Below are 23,423 nucleotides of genomic sequence, written 5' to 3'. Positions count from 1 at the left end.
AGAGCTGGATTCCTTGTTTTCTCCCTAGCAACCATTCTCAAGTATTATACATCACTCCTCTTTCTCTGTCTCCAAGAGCCAGCAGTGGGAAGTGCCTCTGTACTTGCACATCCCACAGTGTTGAACATTGGCAGGGTTTCTTACTCTGATCCTTGTGTCCTCTTGAGCCCCAGAAGCTGTTCCTAATTAGGAGTGGAAGTGAGGGTTTCCCTGATGGACCAAGCACACATTCGAATACCTTCATTTCATCCCCTACTAAAAATCAGCTAGGATAGGAACTGGTGTTACAGACCTGCAGGTACTACATCAAGTAGCTTTTCAGTAACAGGCTGCTCAGTGTACATTTCTTAATTGCAATTGAAGTAGAAATGAAATGGACAGGGTGATCTTTCACAGGGTTTAGCTAGGATAGTGTTATTGAAAGCAGATTTTTTGAGGTTGTGGTCTGTTATGCAAGGGAGTCTTGCTGAGACCAAACTGATACTGAAAATTCACTGTTCATTAGACCTGTTTGTGGGTTTATTGTGGTGTGCGTGGCTTAGGTGGTTTGCTTTTGCAGATGCTGAGTTTGCATATTGGTTTACTTCATAGTAGTGAAACTTAAATTTGGATATCACAGTTGAGTAAGAAATGTTGTAATCTAGAATGATTACTGAAGTTACTGTACGTGAACTACTTCACAGCCTACTGTGTCCTGAAATGGCTTAAGCTCCCTGTACATAATCTGAGATTTACTACCCAAAATTCTACATGTTTTACAAGATGAGAAGTAATATGATTGAAGGGAACTTTAAGGCCTGTCTGTCTGATTATACTGTTTTCAGATGGGTTTATTTTTCTTATGTGGAAACCATTCTGATCATTAATGCCTGGAGTAGGAAATCCAGCTAAGGAAAATTCAGGGATGTACAACTACCTTGAAGTGTGGTGACATCTTCAGTGCATTAAGACCTGTAAAAACCAGTAGTGCAAGTGCACTGAGTAATACAAAGCTGTCAGGCAGCCTGGTTAGGGTAGTATCTAGTTTAGACACCACATTACAGTAGGCACCGAACCAGCGATCACACAGGGAGGGTGCGTTTGCATGTTTGTTTACAGGCGTCTACTTAGAACTGGGATATGAGAGAGATGCTCAGCAGAAGCCTGGCAGTAAGCTGTTCTTCTCTCTACCCTCACCCTCCCACCTTCCCTTATGTTATTCAAAAGCAGTATTGAAGCTGAATATTATACAAATCAGAAATACTTTATAAGCTACATTTTGTTTTTTAAAAAAATAAAGGGGACTGAAGAACACAGCTACAAAGAAATTATTTGGATGTGAAATAAGCTTAGAACAAATAAGCTTAGAACAAAGCCTTTTACGTATTCAAGAGTAGTAATCTGATAACTCTTGGAATAGCCCACTGTTTGTTGAAGCAACATAAAAAAATAGAAAAAAAGCACAGAAGAGGTTAAAGAGAGAACTTGAACTTGGTCTGTAGTCAGGTAATAAGCAGTACAAGGAAATATTTGCTGCTATGTGTATTGTTCGTAGGCAAAGGAATGGCAAGAAAGAACTTTGGCTAGTTCTGGAAAGAATACATACTTCAGATAGTTTCATCAAACTGAACAAAAAAAAGTATATTCTGTGAGAAAAGAAAGCTGAATAGAAAGTAAAATAAATTCATAGCTGCTTATTTTTCCCTTACAAAATTACTCTTTTCATTGTTGGGATTTTGATTCTATAATTAATAATGGAAGGAGCAGGTCCAAGGAATGCTCGTATTTAAGCCTGGTTTTGGTGTTGGAGGCACAGACATCCAATGTGATTTGTATTCCTTGTATTAATGTTTTCCTGTGGAAACGAGATATTTTTTTTCTTTCTTGTTGCGTTTAAAAAAAAAAGACAGAAGACCCGTTTGATCAGTTGGAATATGGTTTACTTTTCCTCTTTTTTTCTTAATTTTTCATTAAATTATATGCCTCGCATAGTTATATGAATTTATTTAGGAAGGAGTTTCCTCCTGTTTAAAAAAGGGGAAAACAGAATGAATGCTCAGAGTTACTTTTTATTTATGCTGTATTTGTGTATATGTTTGCTTTAAATTTAAGCTTAATATATTTTATAAATGTTTGTTCACATAACGCTTGAAACATTCCTGCAGTTTCTATGGGGCATTGAAGGCAAGCTCATTGTGTATTAATAGACCCCTTTGCAGTGCTCATGTATTTGCTGTCCAATCTTTGCAGGTGCTGAAGAGAAAATTTTGGAAGAGTTTAAAGAAACACACAATGCCGACTCTCCAGATTTTCAGCTCCAGGCAATGATCCAGGCTGCTGGCAAGCTCGTACTGATTGACAAGCTGCTGCCAAAACTGAAGGCTGGTGGCCACAGGGTGCTTATCTTTTCCCAGATGGTGCGCTGCTTGGACATACTGGAAGACTACCTCATTCAGAGACGGTGAGAGCAACAATATAATACAATTCTAAATAAACTGTGCTTTCCTCAGTGGCCACAGTATTTAACCTGTGAGTAATCCGTATTGAAAGGGGATGAAATTTAAACACTATACAGTATCTTCTGTAGTGATCTGACTAAAGGGAAAAGCATGCCTGTAACTTGCGAGTACTGACATTTTTCTTTTGGGTGAATACAAAAATGACCTCACATGGAAAGCTTTAGCCTCTTAGTTTACCACTCAGTTAGATATTTTGGTACCTTTAGTGTCTTTGAGCTTAAGCCTGTATGTTTATTTCATTCCTTGAAGTGGAAGTCTGTTCTTTACCAAAAGACACAAAGTAGGAGACAAAGTAGTATGAAGTTAGTGGATACGAGAACAGTCATTCAATTTGTCATTCTTTTGACCCTATAGTAGCTTTTTTTTTTTTTTTTTTTTCCCCCCCCAGAGGGGAGGTTGTTGGTGTTGTGGGTTTATTTTGTTTTAATTGCATATTAGGCAATTCCATTGCAGTGAAATTCTCTTTATAATACATCTTAATTTCAGGTACCCATACGAACGAATTGATGGCCGAGTAAGAGGCAACTTGCGTCAGGCAGCTATTGACAGGTTTTCAAGACCTGATTCTGATAGGTTTGTTTTCCTGCTGTGTACAAGGGCAGGAGGTTTGGGCATTAATCTTACTGCTGCTGATACCTGCATCATTTTTGATTCAGACTGGAACCCCCAAAATGACCTCCAGGTAATATTACAAGAGATTATTTTATGGAAAATTTTTCTTTGCCTTTTTCCTGTGAAATTTTCTTCATCTAAAAGAGAAATTATCTGTTATCCCTCTCTTAAGCATAAAGATTATTTATACTGAAACCAATAATTTTAAAGTAAGTTCTCTGTTTTATTATTTTAGTATTTTTTTCCTTTTGTCACCTGTAACTGAGTATTTGTCTTTGCTTTATCAGGCTCAAGCACGATGTCACAGAATAGGACAGAGCAAATCAGTGAAAATTTACAGGTTGATAACAAGGAATTCGTATGAAAGGGAAATGTTTGACAAAGCTAGCTTGAAGCTTGGCCTTGATAAGGCTGTGCTACAATCTATGAGCGGAAGAGAAAACGCTACGAATGGGGTGAGAATTAATACATTAAGGTGCATGATCAACAAATGCTATTAACGTGTAACACTTACTTCTCTTGCTTGTTTGTGTTTTATCTGGTGAACGGTGGTTTTCTGATGGAGTATGGCATGTATTTTGAAGTAGGGTTAATTCAGGGCAAGGCTACATGAGCTGACTGGCTCAGCCTTATCTAATGGCTCACCTGTTGCCAAAAGAGGGCAGGTGGAGTCATGTTCCCTCAATCCTCATTCATTCTCATAATTCCACCCTTTACATTATGTTGATCCTGGCACTTTTGGGAGTTCTTCTAGTCAGCTTTTTCTGGTGTAGCCTTTTTGCTTTGGACTTTTTTTGCTTTAGCTTTCTGTCAGGTTAGTAAGATAAATCTGCTCCCAGGAGGAGTTTAGCAGTCATCAGAGGTAAAGGGATTCAGTGACAATGAATTATTAAATCGTTTAAACCACTGTATAACTTCACCCTAAGAGTTTTGTTGTTCATATTCTTCTTTTAAGGGCGACTTAAGCATGAATGTTTAATTGACCGACACCACCTTACCTTAGAGTTTCAGTTCCTGAAATGCTAAATAAGAGGGCAATCAGCCTGATTTTGCTGTCAGATGTACACATTGGCTGATGTAAAAAAAAAAACAAAAAACCAACAACAAAAAACAAAGCAACAAACAAAAAAAAAATCTAAAATGCCTCTCTTACATATTACAGGTGCAACAGCTTTCTAAGAAAGAAATAGAAGATCTTCTTCGAAAGGGGGCATATGGTGCTCTCATGGATGAGGAAGATGAAGGGTCTAAGTTTTGTGAAGAGGATATTGATCAGATTCTCTTAAGGCGTACACACACAATTACTATTGAATCTGAAGGAAAAGGCTCAACATTTGCAAAGGTGTGCATTGACATTCAGAGGAAAATTAATAAAATGTGACCAGGATAGATGCAAGTAGTATTAATTTGCCTTCTGTGTCAACTGAATTTTTCAATATACTTGTCTCGCGTATTTTCCTTACAAATGTTGGGATATCTGTATTTCTAGTCATGGTAGTTGACAGGCTTACCTTTCTTTCTTGCAACTACCACTTCATAAAGTCCTAAGTATTGTGTTTACCAGCAAAACCAGATATTTTTTTTGTGGCATGCAGTTAAGAAACCAATGCATGTGTTTTCACATTTACTAGGCTAGTTTTGTTGCATCTGGGAACAGGACAGACATTTCCTTGGATGACCCTAATTTTTGGCAGAAGTGGGCAAAGAAAGCTGAGCTGGATATTGACGCTTTAAACGGAAGGGTAAGAGCTTTATGGTAGTTCCTAGTACAATTAAATTGAAGGTTTTTTTTTTTTTTTTCCCTGTCCTAAATTTCTACATTTTCACTTTCATTTTAGAATAACTTAGTTATTGATACACCAAGAGTAAGAAAACAAACCAGACTCTACAGTGCAGTCAAAGAGGATGAACTGATGGAGTTCTCAGACCTGGAAAGTGATTCTGAAGAAAGGCCTAGCACAAAGCCCCGTAGGCCTCAGGACAAATCCCAGGGTTATGCAAGAAGTGAATGTTTCAGGGTGGAGAAGAATTTACTGGTTTATGGGTAAGGATATACAGATTAAATATACCGATTGCAGCTAAAGAACTGAAAATACAGGGATGATAGATAGTAAATAAATCATCTTTCTCTTGGACATGTTCATGTAATTTCTTACTGTAAACCTTTACCTCATTATACTGTATACATGCTGGTGAGATTTTAAGTTACTGTATATATACATTGCTTATATACATGTTATTTAGCTTAAAGTATCTCAGTGTCTCACAGATGGCTGTGAGCTCACTGGTAAGATATGCAGTTTTGTGATGACAGTACACTTGTTTCTGGTTTCTCATAGCATAAAGAATTCCTGAGTTATCAAGGTTTAATCTCTTTTTTCTAAGTGTTGTGGAGAATAGCAAAGTGTATTTGTGAAGAATAATGTGACTGTGAAATCAACAGTAGATCTAGAGATTTTTGACATAGATTCTGGTATTTCAGCACCACTTAAATTCAGCTGTTTGATACTTTCTTTCCCCATTGCATTAACCAATTTGAATTTTGTATCTTTGCAAGCAAGTAGCTATGTTTGACTGCTTACCTGGTGGGCTTCAGAATCTTTATTTTAGGGAGTGGCATACGACAGTTGCTAATAATGGATTTCAGGATCAAAATAAGAGTGATACCCCAAATCCCATGATTGTAGGAATTGGTTACATTTCCTATTCATAGCTTACTGAGACCATTAGAGTTAAACATGTGTACTTTATTATTCTGAGTGTAGTTCAAGTGCAGCTTTACGAGCAGTGAACTTATTGCCTGTTCTGTTAAATAAACATTCTTAACTCTTTGGTGCTGGAGGTTAGATTCCCTGACGTAACGTGCAAATGCAAAATACATTAGTGCTAACACAGGAGGTCCCAACTTGCTTGCTACCAGGAGGCAGACTGGAAGTCTCAAATTAAAATACCAGTGCCCTGGCCATTGTATTGAGCATATTTTTCTTATAGCTGGGGTCGATGGACCGACATCCTCTCACATGGGCGCTATAAACGTCAGCTAACAGAACAAGATGTGGAAACCATCTGCCGGACTATCCTGGTGTATTGTCTTAATCATTACAAAGGGGATGAAAATATCAAAAGTTTCATCTGGGATCTGATCACTCCAACTGCAGATGGGCAAACTCGAGCTTTGGTTAATCATTCCGGTACGTCTACCACAATCAAATAATGATGCTAGTAAATAGGAAAGAATTGCTTCAGTCATGCTATGTATTTAGTTTAAACTATAGCCATTCTGACATGTCGTTGGATCTTGTCAGATTTTATGAGTAAGGTGGGCTTTGACTTGGTCCGTACTTAAAGGGGAAGTCTCCCTCAGACACTTTGTAGGATGCAACGCTCTTTCCCTTAAATCAGTTTTGAAAAACTATTCTAGCATAATTTTTAAGTGGCACCTACTGCTGGAGTCAATCTCCTTTCAAATTGCTATAAATCAGAAAGCGTGTTTCCTTATGGCCGTTCAGATTTGTGAGAATTTTTGCAAGAAATATTTATATAACACCATTTTCTGGCTAGCGCTCTGAATTTTTGAAATCTCCACAACTACATTTGCATGAAAGTTTTGGTGGATTTTTGTTATTTGCAGTTTTCTGTACTGAATTATGTTGCTGTTCAGTTTTTGGTGGGTGTGTTGCACACAAAGGAATTAATATAGCAGTGATACTTAGCTTTAAACACATGTTTGCAATGCAGTTTGTGGCGAGAGCTTTTCCATTCAGATTGTGTAAGAAATACTGGGGTTTTCTGTAGGTCTGTCTGCACCAGTGCCCAGAGGGAGGAAAGGCAAGAAAGTAAAAGCCCAGAGTTCACAGCCAATGCTGCAAGACGCCGATTGGCTCACAACCTGTAACCCAGATGTATTATTTCAAGAAGACAGCTATAGGAAACATCTCAAACATCACTGTAATAAGTAAGTATTAATAAATATTTCATTTAGAGGTTTTGTAGGTTTTTTGTGGTTTTTCTTTTTTTTTTTTCACTACGTGCTTTTGAAAAGTTCACAACTTAATTTGGATGTTTTTAATAGAACAGAAGGCCATTTAATAGGATGTAAAGGCCATTATTACTTTTTAATTTGAGAATAATCATCTTAACAGATAACTGGCTGCTTCTATAAGCTCTTCATGACTGATCAGCACTTAAAACACAGTTCTGATGAAAATCATTTTCTACTTAACTGTATAAAAATGGAATCAGATGAGGTTATTCTTTTTACCATTTAAAGAAAAGACTATATCTCTACACTGTCTGTCTCTCTTGACAATTGGCTATCTTTAAAAAAGCTGTTTGTTTCTTACCCTTCTTGTGGGGTCTCTCAGGCTGATTTCCTTAGAGTTCTGTTCCTTAGATGTTAGATATCCAGTTCTTAGTTTCAGAATTTCATGTGGTAGTTCACCTGTGTGTGGGTGTATCTCTTCATTCTTTTTCTCACTTCCTCTCTTGTTCTCCACATTATACAGAGTATTTCTTCTTTTCTCCTTTGTTTGAGATAAAATATCTCACAGAGTTCTCTTACCTAAATCAGTGCCCTGATTCGATTTTTGAAATTCTAAACATGTTACTAAACTGCAAACCTTTGGGGATAAAGATAATTGTATTTTGATTTGGATGTTACATTGTTTTATTGTTGCACGAATGTCTCTTTAAGAGCCTCTCTTGCATTCTTTTAGCTTTTGTTTTGTACTATCTTAGTTATTTTTGTGTCAGCTTCCTTTAACAGTGCCCTTGTTCTCCATCTTAGTTTTGCGTACCATATTCTTCATTACAGACACCGAACCTAACCTTAGTCCCAAAAATATCTTGTTTGGGGGCTGGGGGAAGTTTTCTGCTTTTTGGATTTGGGGGATTTTGGTTTGTTTTGGTTTAAAATTTATTTTCTGCATTGTTTATATACACCAAGTAGATGTAGCACAGTGTTACTGAAAGGTGGTCATTGCTCTTGTGATTTTAATATATATTGTGTCTTACTGTTTATTGGAAATAAATTATTGATCTGAAAAGTACCTGTGGCCTGTCAATAGGGGGTGTGATGTGAAGGAGGAAAGGCATTTAAGGGGTTTATTAGCTCGTTTCCAGATGTTAACCAAGCTTAATTCTCAGCTGATGAAGAGAGATACTTATGGAATTACGTGAGCAAGTGCACATCCAAATAAACTGCTTCCTCATTTTTTCTAAACTGTTACTTCAATTTCTTATTACATTTCACTTGCTCCTAAAGTAATAAAATTCTTTCCTGTAACATTATTTTCATCTCCCAGGTAACATGTCCTCATTACTTGTTACATCAGTTTGCAGATCAGACTTAAATTCATTTTTAAAATATTGTTTCTGTAATAGTACAGTAGAACAATTAGAAGGATCGGGAAGACAAACGTGCAAGAATGTTTTCAATTGCTATCTTCTTCGTTCACTTCCCAGATCCCCCAGGACTAAGTGAATTGTAAAAGCAACATGTTTAGTCCAGGTAAAATGAGAGGTGGAAGCCAATTAATAGTCTCAGTAATTTCCTTGAAAAGGTAGCAGTAGCAGTTGGTTTTATAAGAGCTGGTGTCCTGTCCTTACGTAATATATATGCTGTTTTAATTCACAGGACTCCTGAAAGGTGCAAAGAGCCTCTGATTTTTGGTTGATGATGTGTTTTTTTTTTTTTCCTGCTCCTCTTCTGTGGCTTGATGTAACAGCTGTTATTGATTAATATGAAGATGACAGAGACCCTCAACAGCTTATTTACGTAGCCACACAGGGAGAAGGGACACCTAACTGGTCCCAGTTATCATGCATACAAAAAGAAGCATGTCTGACATGTTTTGAATTGTAGACATGACCTTCATTCAAATCCCTGCTCTTCTGAGGTTTGCTCAAATAACACACATAAAACTGGGTATTGCTCTGGTTGCATCAGATCTCTAGTGAGGAGCTCTCAAAAACCGGTGGTGGTCTAAATTTTTCATGTGAGCGGGTGATCAGATTACTGCCGCCCTGGTCACCCTGGCTGTTCAGGAGCAGCAGCAATTCAACAGTTGCTGTGATGGATTTGGGGACAGTGAGAGGGCAGACTGAGTAATCTCCATTTTAGCTGGTACTGGTTTTACTTCGTGAACTAGGCAGCAGGGGGTGCCCTGAATTGGGTAAACATAGGAGAGCAGAATTATTTTCAGGTAGATACTTCTTCTGCAGAGATGACCTCTTTTCTAGTCTCCTTGAAAAGCCAGACTCTGCCGTTCTCCCTCCTGCCAGCTTCAGCACTTGCCAGCGCTTCCAAAAATGACTCTGGTATTGCAGAGATGGGGAAAAATAAGCATGGGCAATGAAGATTTTGCACTTCCTTGTAGCAGTAAGGTTGTGCACAAGTAAAATTAAATAGCAGTTTGAACTTTAAAGAGTAAAAATAGTTAATATCTCCCAAGGGAAATGGGGGATTATTTTTCACCCCCCATTCTCGGAAGCAAAAAGTTGTATAATCTGAAAAACCTGACATTCCATATTGAGGGTTTATTGTTAGGTAGTAAAACCAGATTTTATATCTCGTTTATTCCTACAACTTCTGATGTGCTTCCAAAAATGGTATTAAGGCAGCAGCTGAGGAAATTTTATGAGATAATGAAGCAGAACAGTTACTGAAAGCCATCTGCTCAGTTGTTTACAAACTTGCTTCAATACTTCAGAGGCAGTGGTAGAGTACGTGTCTAAACTTCACAAGCTGCGCTAGGTAGAACTAAATGAAATGCGTCGGGGCCGGGCTGAGCTGGGTCCCTCTCTGCGCAGTGTAAGCGGTTGCCAGGCAGGCCTGTTGGAAGCCAGCAGAAAGCACCACACAGAGGTGATTATGTGCCACCATCTGTCACGCTTCAAGCCTACCATACAGCATGGCTAATCAGCCTTGGCAGGATGATGGATGAACAGCAGCAGCTGCCAAAAGCCACTGTTGGCAAACAGTCCTGAAGTTAAGAACTTTTTCCCCCCTCTGCCTTCCTCTCCAGGGTCCTGCTGCGTGTCCGCATGCTCTACTATCTACGACAAGAAGTTATAGGGGACCAAGCAGACAAGATCTTAGAGGGTGCTGACTCAAGGTTAGTGCAAGTGCAGGTTTATTTTTTTGTTTTATGACGCTGGCTTGTATAAAGTACACCCACTATTATAATGCAGAATTTAAAGGTTGTTACACTTTACCTCTTAAATGTCCATTCTCAAGCAGCCTCATTATTTTGTTGAGAGCTGTGGGTAGTTTTATTTGGGGAGGGAACGGTGTGGAAAACAAGAGAAGCAGATTTTTCAGTTCCGCTAATATTGAAGGGTTACCCTGTCTCAATTTAAAAATTAAACAAAATATGCTAGACCTGAAATGAATTGTATTTGGATAACTGTTGTCATTCCACTCCCCAAATAGCCTAGTGTTGTGGTTGTTTTTTTGTTTTGGTTCTTTGTTTTTGTTTGTTTGTTTTGTGGGGGTTTTTTTGTGTGTGGGACGGGTTTGGTTTTGTTGTGGTTTGTGTTTTTTTGTTGGTTTTGGTGTGTGGTTTGGTTTTTGGGTGCGTTTTTTGTTTTTGTTCTGTTTTTTTTTTAACTATTATAATTTTTTTTCCAGACGTTTGAATTTCTGTGTTGGGTTTTTGTTTGTTTCCCCCTTTTCCCTGCCTCTCCCCATTTACGTTTACGAAATAGCGTGCACTGTGGTTTGGGGTTTTTTTAAGCCTTTGTCGAGTAATACCTCTAATGTAAATAATGCTGTATTTACAGTGAAATAGATGTATGGATACCTGAGCCATACCATGCTGAAGTTCCTGCAGACTGGTGGGATAAGGAGGCAGATAAATCCCTTCTAATTGGAGTATTCAAACACGGTAAGTGATGTCTCACTCTGAACAAAACTCAGTTGTAAAGCTTTCTGTGTGTGGGACTGTTCAGTCATAATATTAACAAGTATTGTTCCAAAGAACTGTTGGCTTGTATCTCCCGTTTTTTTCTTGCCTGCATAAAAAACCTAATATGAGCTGTAAATATCAGATGCTGTTTTTAAATGTTTGCAGAACATTTGAGAAAAAAACATTACTTTCTTGGCTGTAAATAAAACAGAACCATATTTGTTTAAATAATAGCCAAATAGTAAGATAGATCTCCATAAACTTTGCTTCCAGCACTGCTTCACTTGCTAACTCTGCCAACCAGTGTCAAAGTGGACGGTGGGCTTAACCTCTGCTATTAATCTGTACAAGTGCCTCCTGGGCTTTGTTCCAAGCAATATTTCACAAATGTCAGTGTTGAGAACTCCCGGTTCCCTTGAGTGGGATGCAGCCTTGTTAACTTTGAAAGGCTGGGGATGCAGAGCTGGCATGATATATACAGTGAGCGATTCCTGATTATAATCCCAATTCTCTAGAGGTCGCAGAGGTATTCTCAACAGCCCAGCCTGACTAAAGGGGAGAATGATGGCTTATAAAACCTTTCATGATTACAGTTTGGCTTGAGGCTCTACAGCAGTTAGGAGCAGTGTGTTGTAGTACAAATCCTAATTGAATTGTGCTGTTCTGCCTATGTACAGCAGCTCTGTTTGTGGGCTCAGCTGAGGCAAGTCTAGTCTAAAAATCATTTTCCTGCAGTGCACTGTTGGGATCTGCCATTTTCCATCTAGTCAACTTGGGCAGTAAAAAAGCAAACAGCAGTTTGAAAACCATAGAGGGAACAGTGTCATCTTACTGACATGCATCATCCTAAACCTAATAAGACAGGTTCGTTGGCCTTACGTATAACCCATGTATACAGCATTTTTGCAGCCTACATCGAGGGTTCCAGCAGGGCTGGAGCTATAGATAATGCGTATCTGTGTGTGTGCATTTCCATTGACATCTGTGTTTTTCCAGTAGAGAGTGTTGAATGTGGAGAACCACTGTGAAAGCCATATAGGAAACTTAAGTTTTTCACTTGTGCGAGGTTTTTACTTTACCTTATAAAGACATCAAATTGAACGCTTTCTTTCAGTATCTACTATTTGTTAATGTTATTGATGTGAAAATGTTTCTGTGCTGATGGAATTCACCAATATGAAAAATTTCATTACATGAATGAAATGATTGTTTTCAGCACAGTGACAGCTCCTTTGTTTTATTTCAAAATAAATTAATCCAGAAAATTGTACTTCTACTGCCTAAACGTATTATATTCACAGTTGTCTATAGCTTTTTTTTTTTTTAATTGTCTCCCACTCTGCATGCAGGTTATGAGAAGTACAATTCTATGAGAGCTGATCCAACGCTGTGCTTTCTGGAACGGGTTGGCATGCCTGATGCAAAGGCTATAGCTGCTGAACAGAGAGGGACAGACATGTTAGCAGATGGCGGTGATGGGTAAGGGGGACATGAGAAAATTAATAAACTTTATCAGCACTGTATATGTTGGCATGAGTTCATATGTCATATTTTGCTTACATCTTGCCTGAGGATCTGAAGTGATCGTATGATGTAAAAAGTACCTAGAATTGTTCACACAGTCGGGCATGAAATATAAATGTGTAACTTGGTATACCATACTGATGGCTTTTGTCCATAAAATCAGCCCTCTCTCAAAAAAAATTACGATTCTTGAAAATATTTCTTTTAAATATTTTATAGTGGTGAATTTGATAGAGAGGATGAAGATCCGGAATATAAGCCAACCAGAACTCCTTTCAAGGATGAAATTGATGTAAGAACTTCAACTTTCTCTCATTATATATAATTAAGCTGATTTTCTGTGTTTATCTTAACATGCAGTTCTTAACTTTGAGAGCTATCAGATAAACACACCTTACAAAGATTGTTTGCTGCTCTGTTTGAGAGATGACATATATTTTTCTCCTGAAATGATAACGTATGGTCAACACTGAAAACTAAAATAACTTCTGTCTTCTCCCCAAGGAATTTGCAAACTCACCTCCAGAGGACAAAGAGGAATCCATAGAAATACACCCAAGTAAGGCTATAGCAAAGAAATTGAAAAGGCAAAAATGTTTATATTACCCTGTGAGGGGATATGTTGTGTTTTGGGAAAACGTGGTAAACTTTTTACTGCCAATTGTCTTCATGTTTCACATCTTTCAAAACAATTATTTATTGTGTTTGAATAATCCACATTATGGCTTTCTGGGTTTCTAATCACATAGCAGAAATTGTGATGATAAAGACCGGATGTTGCATAATGCAGCCGTTGATGTTTTTGCTGAGATAATCTTGGAAGTTATAGATACGTTGTTTTCTCAGCGTGCAGAAAAATTGCCAAGTTTAAGTGAGAATAAAGTGGGAAATCATAAGCATATGTGTTTCCTCAGAGGCAGAATGATCTTCTTAGTAATATATTTAAAGATGCATTGCATTAATTTAAATACTTACAGTATTCATAATGTTTGCATTCATAACATGGAATAATAATGCTTGATTATTATCTCTAAACACTTCACAAGCATTTCTGAGTTCTTAGAGTGGGCTGGTTTCATTCTATTTTTTATTTCCTAGCAATGTAGTTACCCTGTTTCTGATTTGTTATGCATCAGTATTAATGAGGCATATGTTCTTATCAGATAAAACATGAATCCAGTTCTAGCCATAAAAACTTCGAAACTTGTAGTGGTGGTTTTGGAATGCACAAGTACTTCTCTATTCTCTAGACAAGCACAGTGAGAGCAACACCGAGTTAGGCCAACTCTACTGGCCCAACACTTCAACCCTGACTACCCGTCTGCGCCGCCTCATTACTGCCTATCAGCGCAGCTATAAAAGGCAACAAATGAGGCAAGAGGCACTAATGAAGACTGACCGCAGGAGACGTCGGCCTCGGGAAGAAGTGAGGGCACTAGAAGCAGAAAGGGAAGCTATAATAACTGAAAAACGACAAAAGTGAGTTTCTCAGTGATATCTTTCTTTAAATCTCATTTGAGCTTGTGTGTCACCAGTACTGCCCTTCTGTTTTAAAAGAATAAACAAAGGGGGCTTGAGGGCATCCAAACTATGTTTGTACTCTCATTCATTCAGTGGCCTCACTTCTTTTGCTTCTTCCTTGACTAGATGGACGAGAAGAGAAGAAGCCGATTTTTATCGTGTGGTGTCTACTTTTGGAGTTATTTTTGATCCTGTAAAACATCAATTTGACTGGAATCAATTCAGAGCATTTGCCAGGCTTGATAAAAAGTCCGACGAAAGCTTGGAAAAGTATTTCAACGGCTTTGTGAATATGTGTAGACGAGTGTGCCGAATGCCAGTCAAACCGGATGATGGTGAGTTTGAACTGACTGTAGGACTGTTATGAGACAGTGGGACTGTTGAAACTTCATGCCCAGGTGTAATGATTCAAAATAAGTGTACATTTAATTGATGTTAAACAGCACAAATTGTTGTCGTTGCAGAACCACCTGATCTTTCCACGATGATCGAACCCATCACAGAAGAGCGTGCTTCTAGAACTTTATATCGCATAGAACTGTTGCGGAAAATCCGTGAGCAGGTTCTGCATCACCCGCAGTTGGGGGAGAGGCTAAAGCTTTGCCAGCCAAGCTTGGACCTGCCAGAGTGGTGGGAGTGTGGTAAACATGACAAAGACTTGCTGATTGGTGCTGCTAAACATGGGGTCAGTAGGACAGATTATCACATTCTGAATGATCCTGAACTCTCTTTTCTTGAGGCTCACAAAAACTTTGCTCAAAACAGAGGGGCAGGTAATGCAAATCCTGTCTCTTCTGTAAACCCTCTGGGTGCTGGCTGCAGTCAAACACCACCTATTGTACCATCCACACCAGTACAAGAAGAAAAGACAACAGAACAGACGGAGTCTAAAGTTGAAGGGTCTGAAAATCCAGCAGCCAAAGAAAAGTCTGATATCAAAGAGGAGACAGATATTGCAGATAAGGACACTAAACCAGACTGTGATGCTGAGGCTGAGCCTGGCTCTGTTAAATGTGAATTGAAAGACATAGAAATGAGTACAGATGTAGACCCAAAATCTATTTCTGAGAAAGGCTCAGAAGAAGACGAAGAGGAGAAACTGGATGATGATGATAAATCAGAAGAATCCTCCCAGCCTGAAGGTAACGTGTTGGTCAGACCAGTTCTGTGTGCTTAGCATGAGCTCCACAGCTGTTGTAAGTTGTGCCAGCTAGTGAGTGGCACACACAGAGCCATTGTGGAGCTCAGGATGGGCTACATGTAGCAGCTCCTTTGCCCTGACGTGTATCAGGTGGCTTGATAAGCTTTCACAAAAACCATCCAGCATCAGCAGGGTATTCCCCCACAAGGGATGGTCTCTAAAATAGCTTACTGAGCCAGTAAGCACAGTCTCTGTGTCAAATTCAGAAGGCTCTGCTGTAGTAATTGCTGAACAAAGACTTGAGTTAAAAATGTTGCATAGAGCCTGGTTGTCTTAACCTATGTAGATGGGTTGATATTGGGTGGTTGGGAACTTTTGTAGTTAATGCCTGGTTATGGTTGTTATTCAGCAGGAGCAGTTTCTCAGGGTAAGAATTTTGATGAAGAAAGCAATGCTTCTATGAGTACCGCGAGGGATGAAACACGCGATGGATTCTACATGGAAGATGGGGATCCCTCAGTGGTTCAGCTGCTTCATGAGAGAACATTTGCCTTCTCTTTCTGGCCTAAGGTTGGTTAGGGGTAGAATGGCATGTCTTGGTCAGTACAGATAAAATATAGGAGATGTGTTTGCAAAATAACAGCGAGCTTTGGATGATTCTGCACTTATAGTGGGCAAGGGACTCATTTCTGTGAAAGATTGTGAAATAGCATTTTATTCTTCAGTTTCATACAAATTAACAGAGGAAATGAAGGGAATTGCTTTACTGTAAATAGTGTTATTTAGTAGAACAACAAACTACTGACAGACATGAGTTCTTAATAGGCTCCATAACTGTATGTCAGCAGAGTCACACCTCTGTTCATGGAGGCAAACTTAGATTTTTGAATTCTGGATTTCATCTGCAGAGCCATCTGCAGTGTTAAGAGCAGAGATTTTGTAAGATCACCTTTTTACTTTGGGGTGAGGAGATTGTAGAGAAGAGTATTGGTGACCTACATGATCTAAGCCATTATGTAATGTTGACAGATGTAATTGTATTAAGGTGTCCTGCAAACATAAGCAGCAGTTTTAGATATAGGATAAAGCTGTATCTTATTTTGATAACAATGCGGAAAGTTATCTAATATAAAATGGTTTTAAAAGTATGAAACCGTAACCTCGTAATAAATCCATACATAATTTAGTACTCTCCTTTGTAGAAAGGCTAGAAACAGAAATAAAGTAGTAATAGTCTTAAGCTTACTAATCACCATAACAGGGCCATCTGGTTTGGGATGGGGGGGCAGGGAAGGGGGATCTTGCTCTTAATAGGCTTATTCCTGGGGAAAGCAAGCAGTCTGTTGCAGCTGCTGAGATTTGCTAGTGGCTTTTGCACTGTTCTGCTGTTCAGGAAGCTAACTGATGCTCATATTCCCTAACCAGCAGTATTTACCGTGGTTCTGAAGTTTCTACTACTTCAGGCAAGCTAGTATAGAATGTGCTTGAATACTGAAGTGGAAGAAATCAGATGATACTCATCTTCTTTGCTTTCAGTATGTGCTTTGGAAATGTGGACTAAAATCTTACTCCAGTCATAGCGTAAAACAAAAAATCCCTCATCTGTACAGGTTCAGCATAAGTAGACTAATAAACATAATTAGAGATTTTTAGCGTACACGCTTCAGTGAAATTTGAAGTGATAATGGGCGTGGAATGAAAATTGACATTCATTAGATGTCCCTAGGTTGGTGCCCAATTCATAATGTTGAACTTTATTAATAGTGACGCTAATGAGGATCCACTTCCTAGGACAGAATTGCAGATCCAGCCTTTTGGATCTCAGGAACTGCAGCTTTAAGATACTGATGGCATATGTTTTGATTTTCCCTTCCTAACTGTTGATTTTGCTAACTACTGAAGTTTTGCAGTGCAAAGCAATATTGAGTTTCTGTTAAATTTGTCGCTTAGTACATTTTTGTATAGAAAACTTGGTCTGTCTTCCTTCTTCCCCTCAATATAAATGCAGCTTTTAAATTCTAGTGATGTCTTATTCTATTGTGTATTTGCTTGTCATAAGGTGATCAGTTTATCCTGACCTGTAAGAATAGTTCTTTGTGAATGGATTTCTGAAGCTTTGGAAGCTGGACTGCATAATTACGCTCATTTGAGTTTAAAAGGCGACCTTCACACTGACGGTTCACTATGTATTTTTCCTTTATGCAGGACCGAGTAATGATCAACCGATTAGACAACATCTGTGAAGCAGTGCTGAAAGGGAAGTGGCCAGTAAATAGGCGCCAGATGTTTGATTTCCAGGGGCTCATACCTGGGTATACTCCAACAGCTGTGGACAGCCCTCTACAGAAAAGGAGCTTTGCAGAGCTCTCCATGGTTGGTCAAGCCAGTGTCAGTGGCAGTGAAGATATCACTGCTTCTCCTCAGTTATCAAAGGCAAGGCTGCATCTTTCTTTTCCTTTTATCAAACATTTTATCGTTGTGTACTTATTTTATATAACAGAAAAAAAATAAGAAATAGGATTTCTTTAAAATAGGAGAAATAGAGAAATTTTTCCTTGTAATAAAATGAAGGCTTTGTTTTCAGAGTTATATGTTTGGACTTTTATTTTAAACACAGCACAGCAAACAGAGCTTTGCTAATGTTTGGAAATGCTCATTTTCATTAGGAAGATGCACTCAATTTATCGGTTCCACGTCAGAGGAGGAGGAGACGAAGAAAGATTGAAATTGAGGCTGAGAGAGCTGCCAAGAGAAGAAATCTTATGGAAATGGTTGCCCAGTTACGTGAGTCTCAGGTGGTCTCAGAAAATGGACAAGAAAAGGTTGTAGATTTATCAAAGGCCTCACGAGAGGCAACAAGTTCTACCTCAAATTTTTCATCTGTTACTTCAAAGTTTATCTTGCCTAATGTCTCCACACCCGTGTCGGATGCCTTTAAAACTCAAATGGAGCTGCTGCAAGCAGGTCTTTCACGCACACCCACAAGGCATCTACTAAATGGCTCTTTAATAGATGGAGAACCGCCAATGAAGAGGAGGAGAGGAAGGAGGAAAAATGTAGAAGGGCTTGATCTGTTATTTATGAGCAACAAACGGACATCATTGACTGTAGTAAGGCAGCAACCTTTTTGTCTCATGTTTGTTTTTCTGTGTCTAGTACTTTCTGAATGTGAGTTTAAAGTGGTGTTACACTCTCCCTAATAGTAATGCACACTTTTTACCCATCCAGCTTTTTCTTTATGTTTATAGCTGTGATTTCTTTTTGAACCAAACAAAATGTTGTTCATATTGTTCATATCAAGTTTTTACTCCAGCAAATTGTGGCTGAACTTTAAGTAGCTTGTCCTTTTAAAAAGACGAAAAGACTTTTTCTCTACAAAACATAATGCGTTTATAACATACATATTGAGGCTTAACTACATCTTTCTTACTGTGTAGAAGAGGGAAAGTCTTGGGCCATTAACTGGAAAGGCCCAAAAAGTGCTCTGCCTTTAGCTGTATGTCCTTTAATGGTCAAGGATGCTAAATTTACGTAATTCCCTAACATAACAGTATTGCTTTACATAGAAAGAATATTTAAACCCCGTTAACTCTTGCATATGCAAAATCTCCTTAACTATTTAGCTTCAGTTCCTAAAATTATTTCTTGAGGTAGCTGTTCCCTTGAAGTGAGAATTAATACTGATGTTAATGTTTTCAGGAGGATGCAGAAGTGACCAAAGCTTTTGAAGAAGATATGGAAGCCCTACCAGCAAGGAACATTCCATCTCCTGGTCAACTGGACCCAGACACTCGCATCCCTGTAATCAATCTAGAGGATGGGACCAGGCTGGTGGGAGAGGATGCTCCTAAAAACAAGGATTTAGTTGAATGGCTTAAATTGCATCCTACTTACACTGTAGATATGCCGAGTTATGTACCAGTAAGTATGTGATTCTAAAAGTGTCATTGTATTATACTTACGTTAGTTTTACAGACATCAAAATTCTTTTCTTCACATGGGGCTTAGTCATTAGATTTTGTAACTATTGGTTTTCAGTAGACGTGTTATCTTGAGACACATTTACTTTAGTATCCGTAAACACCCGATGGCACCAGAGTGTATGGGTTGCTTTTCCCTTCTTAATATTTGTATATAGCAATGTGTTAAAACAGTGCTGACATCAGGTTCTGTGGAATTCCTTCATCGGATAAAATAAACAGATTTTTCTGAGATAATCTGAGGGCAAAGTAATTGGCCCCTTCTTAAAATTCTTGTGAGAAGGGGTTCCATGATTGGTGATTTTTGTCAAGAAAATGAAAAACTAAAAAGAAATACATGTCTCTTTTTTTTTTTTTTTTTTCCAGAAGAGTGCAGATGTGCTGTTTTCCCCATTTCAGAAGCCGAAACAAAAACGACACAGATGTCGAAACCCTAATAAACTGGATATAAACACCTTGACGGGAGAAGAAAGGGTACCTGTTGTAAATAAGCGAAATGGAAAGAAGGTAAAAATGAAGTTGGTTCAGTGGAAGTCTTCAATAATGTCTTTGCCCATGAAAAGCACGTTTTCCGTTCCAGGCTTTGTTTTGAAAAGCTCGATAATTTGGCACTGTCAGTTGTTCTTACTGGAATGTACCACCAAGTTCCTTTAGTTCCTTCTTTGCTCTTCTGATATGTTCATATTAACCACTTGAGTAAATAATTCTTACTTTTTGAAACTATTTGGCACATTTTTCTCCTTATAATGAAATAAGAATGAATACGAATACGAATTACAGCCTTATAATGAAATACAAATTTCATTACAAGCCCTGCCTAAGCTGCAGCATTTAACTATATTTTTTAAAACATGATCTTCTCAATTCTAGTATCATTAGATGGTTTCAATGTACTTTTCCACGGTCTGAACTGGAAGTCTTTACTGCCATCCTTCAGAGATGGAAGTGCGCAGATAGAAAATGTCCCTATAAATAGTTGTTTGGTTGGTTGGTTTTTAAATTATTGACCTTGTCTTTTGCATTAGATGGGTGGAGCTATGGCCCCTCCAATGAAGGACTTGCCAAGATGGCTGGAAGAAAATCCTGAATTTGCTGTTGCTCCAGATTGGACTGACATTGTTAAACAGTCTGTAAGTGAAACTCTCATTCTATGCTTTGCTGTAGATTATAGCACGGAAAAGTAGAAGGCTGTGTAAGTTGATTATTAAGTCTTTATCTCAGAGCTGGTTTTGAGCTGAGGAAATTGTAGTGTCTGGATGGGAGTTACCCAGTGTGGGGGGTGGTGATAGGAGGCTGCTGCAGAATGGGATTGAAGTACACTCGAAAATTCAGCTACAGTAACGCAGCCTTCAGCATTTGTTTTGCCTTCTTTTCTTCTTGTAAGCAAAAATCCTTTATAAACACAGGTATTCATACATTAGGAACTATTAAGAAAATATTTGTTATATGACAAATAGAATTCATCATCTTGGTAATAGGTAGCATCAAAGGATTGGGTTTTCTGCCTTTCGTTTTGCAGCATTTGTTTGAAAATAAAGGTTATGATTCTGCAAATACTCATTTTAATAAAATATCACTATACTGAAGTTCAGTATGGAGTACAAAGGTGTATATATAGTCATAACTGCAGTATATCAGGGTGTTTTTTTTTAAATGAAGCTACGGAGTTTCAGCATGTGGTGTTTTACTGTTGTGTTTAAAGAGTCTATGACTTTACTTTCTTCAGTTTCTCTTACGTGTTTGCTGCCATTCACTGCAGTAGCTAGCTAGCCACAATTTGCCAGGGCTGAAAAACAAACTGTTTTTGGAGTATGCTGAAATCCCCTCCGTTTCTTCCATTGTCATCAGTTCACTGCTGAAAGCTCAAAAGCTAATCGAGAATAAAGCTTGTTTTTTTGCATCCCCTTTTCAGGGTTTTGTTCCAGAGTCCATGTTTGACCGTCTTCTCACTGGACCTGTTGTGAGGGAGGAAGGAGCAAGCAGAAGAGGAAGAAGGCCAAAAAGTGAAATTGCCAAAGCAGCTGCAGCAGCTGCTGCTGTAGCATCAACTTCGGGAATCAACCCACTACTAATGAACAGTCTGTTTGCTGGAATGGACCTCACAAGCCTCCAGAACCTACAGAACCTGCAGTCTCTCCAGCTCGCAGGCCTCATGGGCTTCCCGCCAGGGCTCGCAACAGCTGCTGCAGCTGGGGGGGATGCTAAAAATCCGGCTGCCATGTTGCCTCTGATGTTGCCAGGGATGGCAGGATTGCCCAATATGTTTGGACTAAGCGGACTGTTGAATAACCCAATAACGGCTACTACTGGAAATGCCACTACTGCTTCCGGTCAAGGAGAGACTGAGGATGGCGCTTCAAAAACTGAAGAGAAGAAAAATGAGAATGAAGAGGAGAACAAAGACTCTGAGAAAAGCACAGACACTGTTTCTGCTACTGACTCGGCGAATGGATCTGTCAGTGCTGCTACTGCGGCGACTACCGCCACTGCCACCACTACCACCACCACCAACACTGGATTGCCCACAAACCCTCTGGCCTTCAATCCTTTCCTGCTGTCTACCATGGCTCCTGGCCTCTTCTATCCATCTATGTTTCTACCTCCAGGACTGGGAGGATTGACTCTGCCCGGTTTCCCAGCACTAGCAGGACTTCAGAACGCAGTGGGCTCCACTGAAGAGAAGGCTACTGACAAAACTGAAGGAGCTGCCTTTAAAGATGAAGAAAATCTGGAAGGCAGCGATGCAGAGGAGAGCCTTGATAAAACTGCAGATTCCTCCGTTTTAGAAGATGAAATAGCACAGGGTGAAGAATTAGACTCACTTGATGGGGGGGAAGAAATAGAAAACAATGAAAATGATGAATAACCAGTACCAGTTACAGTTAAAGTGTTTTAAACTTTTGACAAGTGGTAGTCCTACTGTTTACACTCACAGTTAATGTCCATACTTAGTTTTTATAAGCTGTTCTGTAACATAGTGTAGCAAAAAAAAAAAAGTTCAAGTCATGTTATACAGATGTGTCAAAAGGTATCTTGGTCATTAAGTATTGTGCAGTGCATTATTTATTATCCCTAGGAGAGATGAAATTTGAGAGGTGATCATGTCTTTTTAAGGAAATTGACATAATGCTCTGCTTTTTTTTTCTTTTGGTACCATTGGTATTATGAATTAAGCAGCAATTTGTAATCAAGTGGCACTAATAGAAGGAAGTGCTGCTTAAAGGAAGGATGAAGTTATATATTTAATTTTATTTTTTTTCTTTTTGCTGTGAAGGTCAAGATGAAATTTACCATACATATCGTACTCGCGCTTCATTTTGACTGTATGGGAGTTCACCCGCTCACATGCGCGCACACACCCACACACACACTCTCTCTCTGACAATCTTCATGATAGTGTGAATGTCTCTGTCTTGAGACGCAGCAATAATAAGGCAGCTGTTGAATGTGAAGAGTACCTTTTGGAAATTAACCCGCGGAGAAGGTTCTTACAGGATAAAGCTACAGTTTAATCGTCTCGTGATCTTGTAATGCACTGGTATAAACAAAAAGAAAAAAATCAGGTACCTTTTTTAAATTAAAGGACTTTGTTACTTTAGCCACAAAGCTAAACAGCATTACCTCAACTCTAAACTAGCCTTGAAGTTTACAGACATGACTTTGTAAATGTATTGTTTTTCTTTGTTGTGATGTCTTTTTATTTTTTTTTTCTTTGGAAACTGCTATCATGTAAGATAAGATGTAAATTGCTGCCAACTGTAGTAATGATGCTTTTAATAAAAGTGACCCATGATATGCAGAGATGTAATTATAGATTGTAGTGTTTAGGGACATCACAATTGGTGTTCACTTTCTCTATTTGCATTGTGGCTCTTTTATAGCATTTTTCTGCTATATTCTTTATAGGTTAGTGGCTGTAAATGCCGAACTGATTGTCTTCGAGGGACTAGGCAGGAGGAGAAACCTTGAATTACCTTCATATTTTCCACTCTAAGTAACTCTACAGAAATACACACTAAAACCCCTACATTACTCCTTCAAAGGGGCATGAGAGACTGAGAATACTTTAAAATGTGTTCAGCATGTGATAATGTGGTACACTAAAGAACAAAAGGGCAAAAGAAAAATGAGGCTTTAATAGGCACAATATCTAGGTCATTTATCCTTGGTTAATGGGTAGAAAAACACAATGCTGTAGTGACAGCAAGGGATACAAAGGCTCTGTGGTATCCTGTAGGCC

At 38.7% G+C, this 23,423-nt stretch overlaps 1 protein-coding gene across 4 annotated transcripts in view; it reads left to right on the top strand.

The window, feature by feature from the left end:
- Positions 1-22,984, top strand: part of CHD7 (chromodomain helicase DNA binding protein 7) — a 132,570-nt gene extending 109,586 nt beyond the window's left edge. For 2 of the 4 annotated variants that reach the window (XM_082045020.1, XM_082045019.1), the window contains 23 exons: positions 2,230-2,440; positions 2,985-3,180; positions 3,398-3,565; positions 4,273-4,452; positions 4,742-4,852; positions 4,949-5,154; positions 6,102-6,301; positions 6,906-7,065; positions 10,136-10,225; positions 10,893-10,996; positions 12,367-12,496; positions 12,761-12,833; positions 13,046-13,100; positions 13,792-14,020; positions 14,189-14,397; positions 14,527-15,204; positions 15,613-15,773; positions 17,409-17,636; positions 17,870-18,313; positions 18,903-19,124; positions 19,550-19,690; positions 20,209-20,313; positions 21,096-22,984. In XM_082045020.1, coding sequence (XP_081901146.1) covers positions 2,230-2,440; positions 2,985-3,180; positions 3,398-3,565; positions 4,273-4,452; positions 4,742-4,852; positions 4,949-5,154; positions 6,102-6,301; positions 6,906-7,065; positions 10,136-10,225; positions 10,893-10,996; positions 12,367-12,496; positions 12,761-12,833; positions 13,046-13,100; positions 13,792-14,020; positions 14,189-14,397; positions 14,527-15,204; positions 15,613-15,773; positions 17,409-17,636; positions 17,870-18,313; positions 18,903-19,124; positions 19,550-19,690; positions 20,209-20,313; positions 21,096-22,049 — 5,255 coding nt within the window. In that variant the 3' untranslated portion in view covers positions 22,050-22,984. The remainder of the gene's footprint in view (positions 1-2,229; positions 2,441-2,984; positions 3,181-3,397; positions 3,566-4,272; positions 4,453-4,741; positions 4,853-4,948; positions 5,155-6,101; positions 6,302-6,905; positions 7,066-10,135; positions 10,226-10,892; positions 10,997-12,366; positions 12,497-12,760; positions 12,834-13,045; positions 13,101-13,791; positions 14,021-14,188; positions 14,398-14,526; positions 15,205-15,612; positions 15,774-17,408; positions 17,637-17,869; positions 18,314-18,902; positions 19,125-19,549; positions 19,691-20,208; positions 20,314-21,095) is intronic. The other 2 variants (XM_082045021.1, XM_082045022.1) reach the window with 2 other exon arrangements.
- The last annotated feature ends 439 nt before the right edge of the window (positions 22,985-23,423 follow it).

This window comes from Streptopelia decaocto, assembly GCF_964273445.1.
Source record: "Streptopelia decaocto genome assembly, chromosome: 2".
Lineage (NCBI taxonomy): Eukaryota > Metazoa > Chordata > Aves > Columbiformes > Columbidae > Streptopelia > Streptopelia decaocto.
Note: the sequence above shows the minus strand (reverse complement) of the source record. Positions and strands in the feature narration are given on the sequence as shown.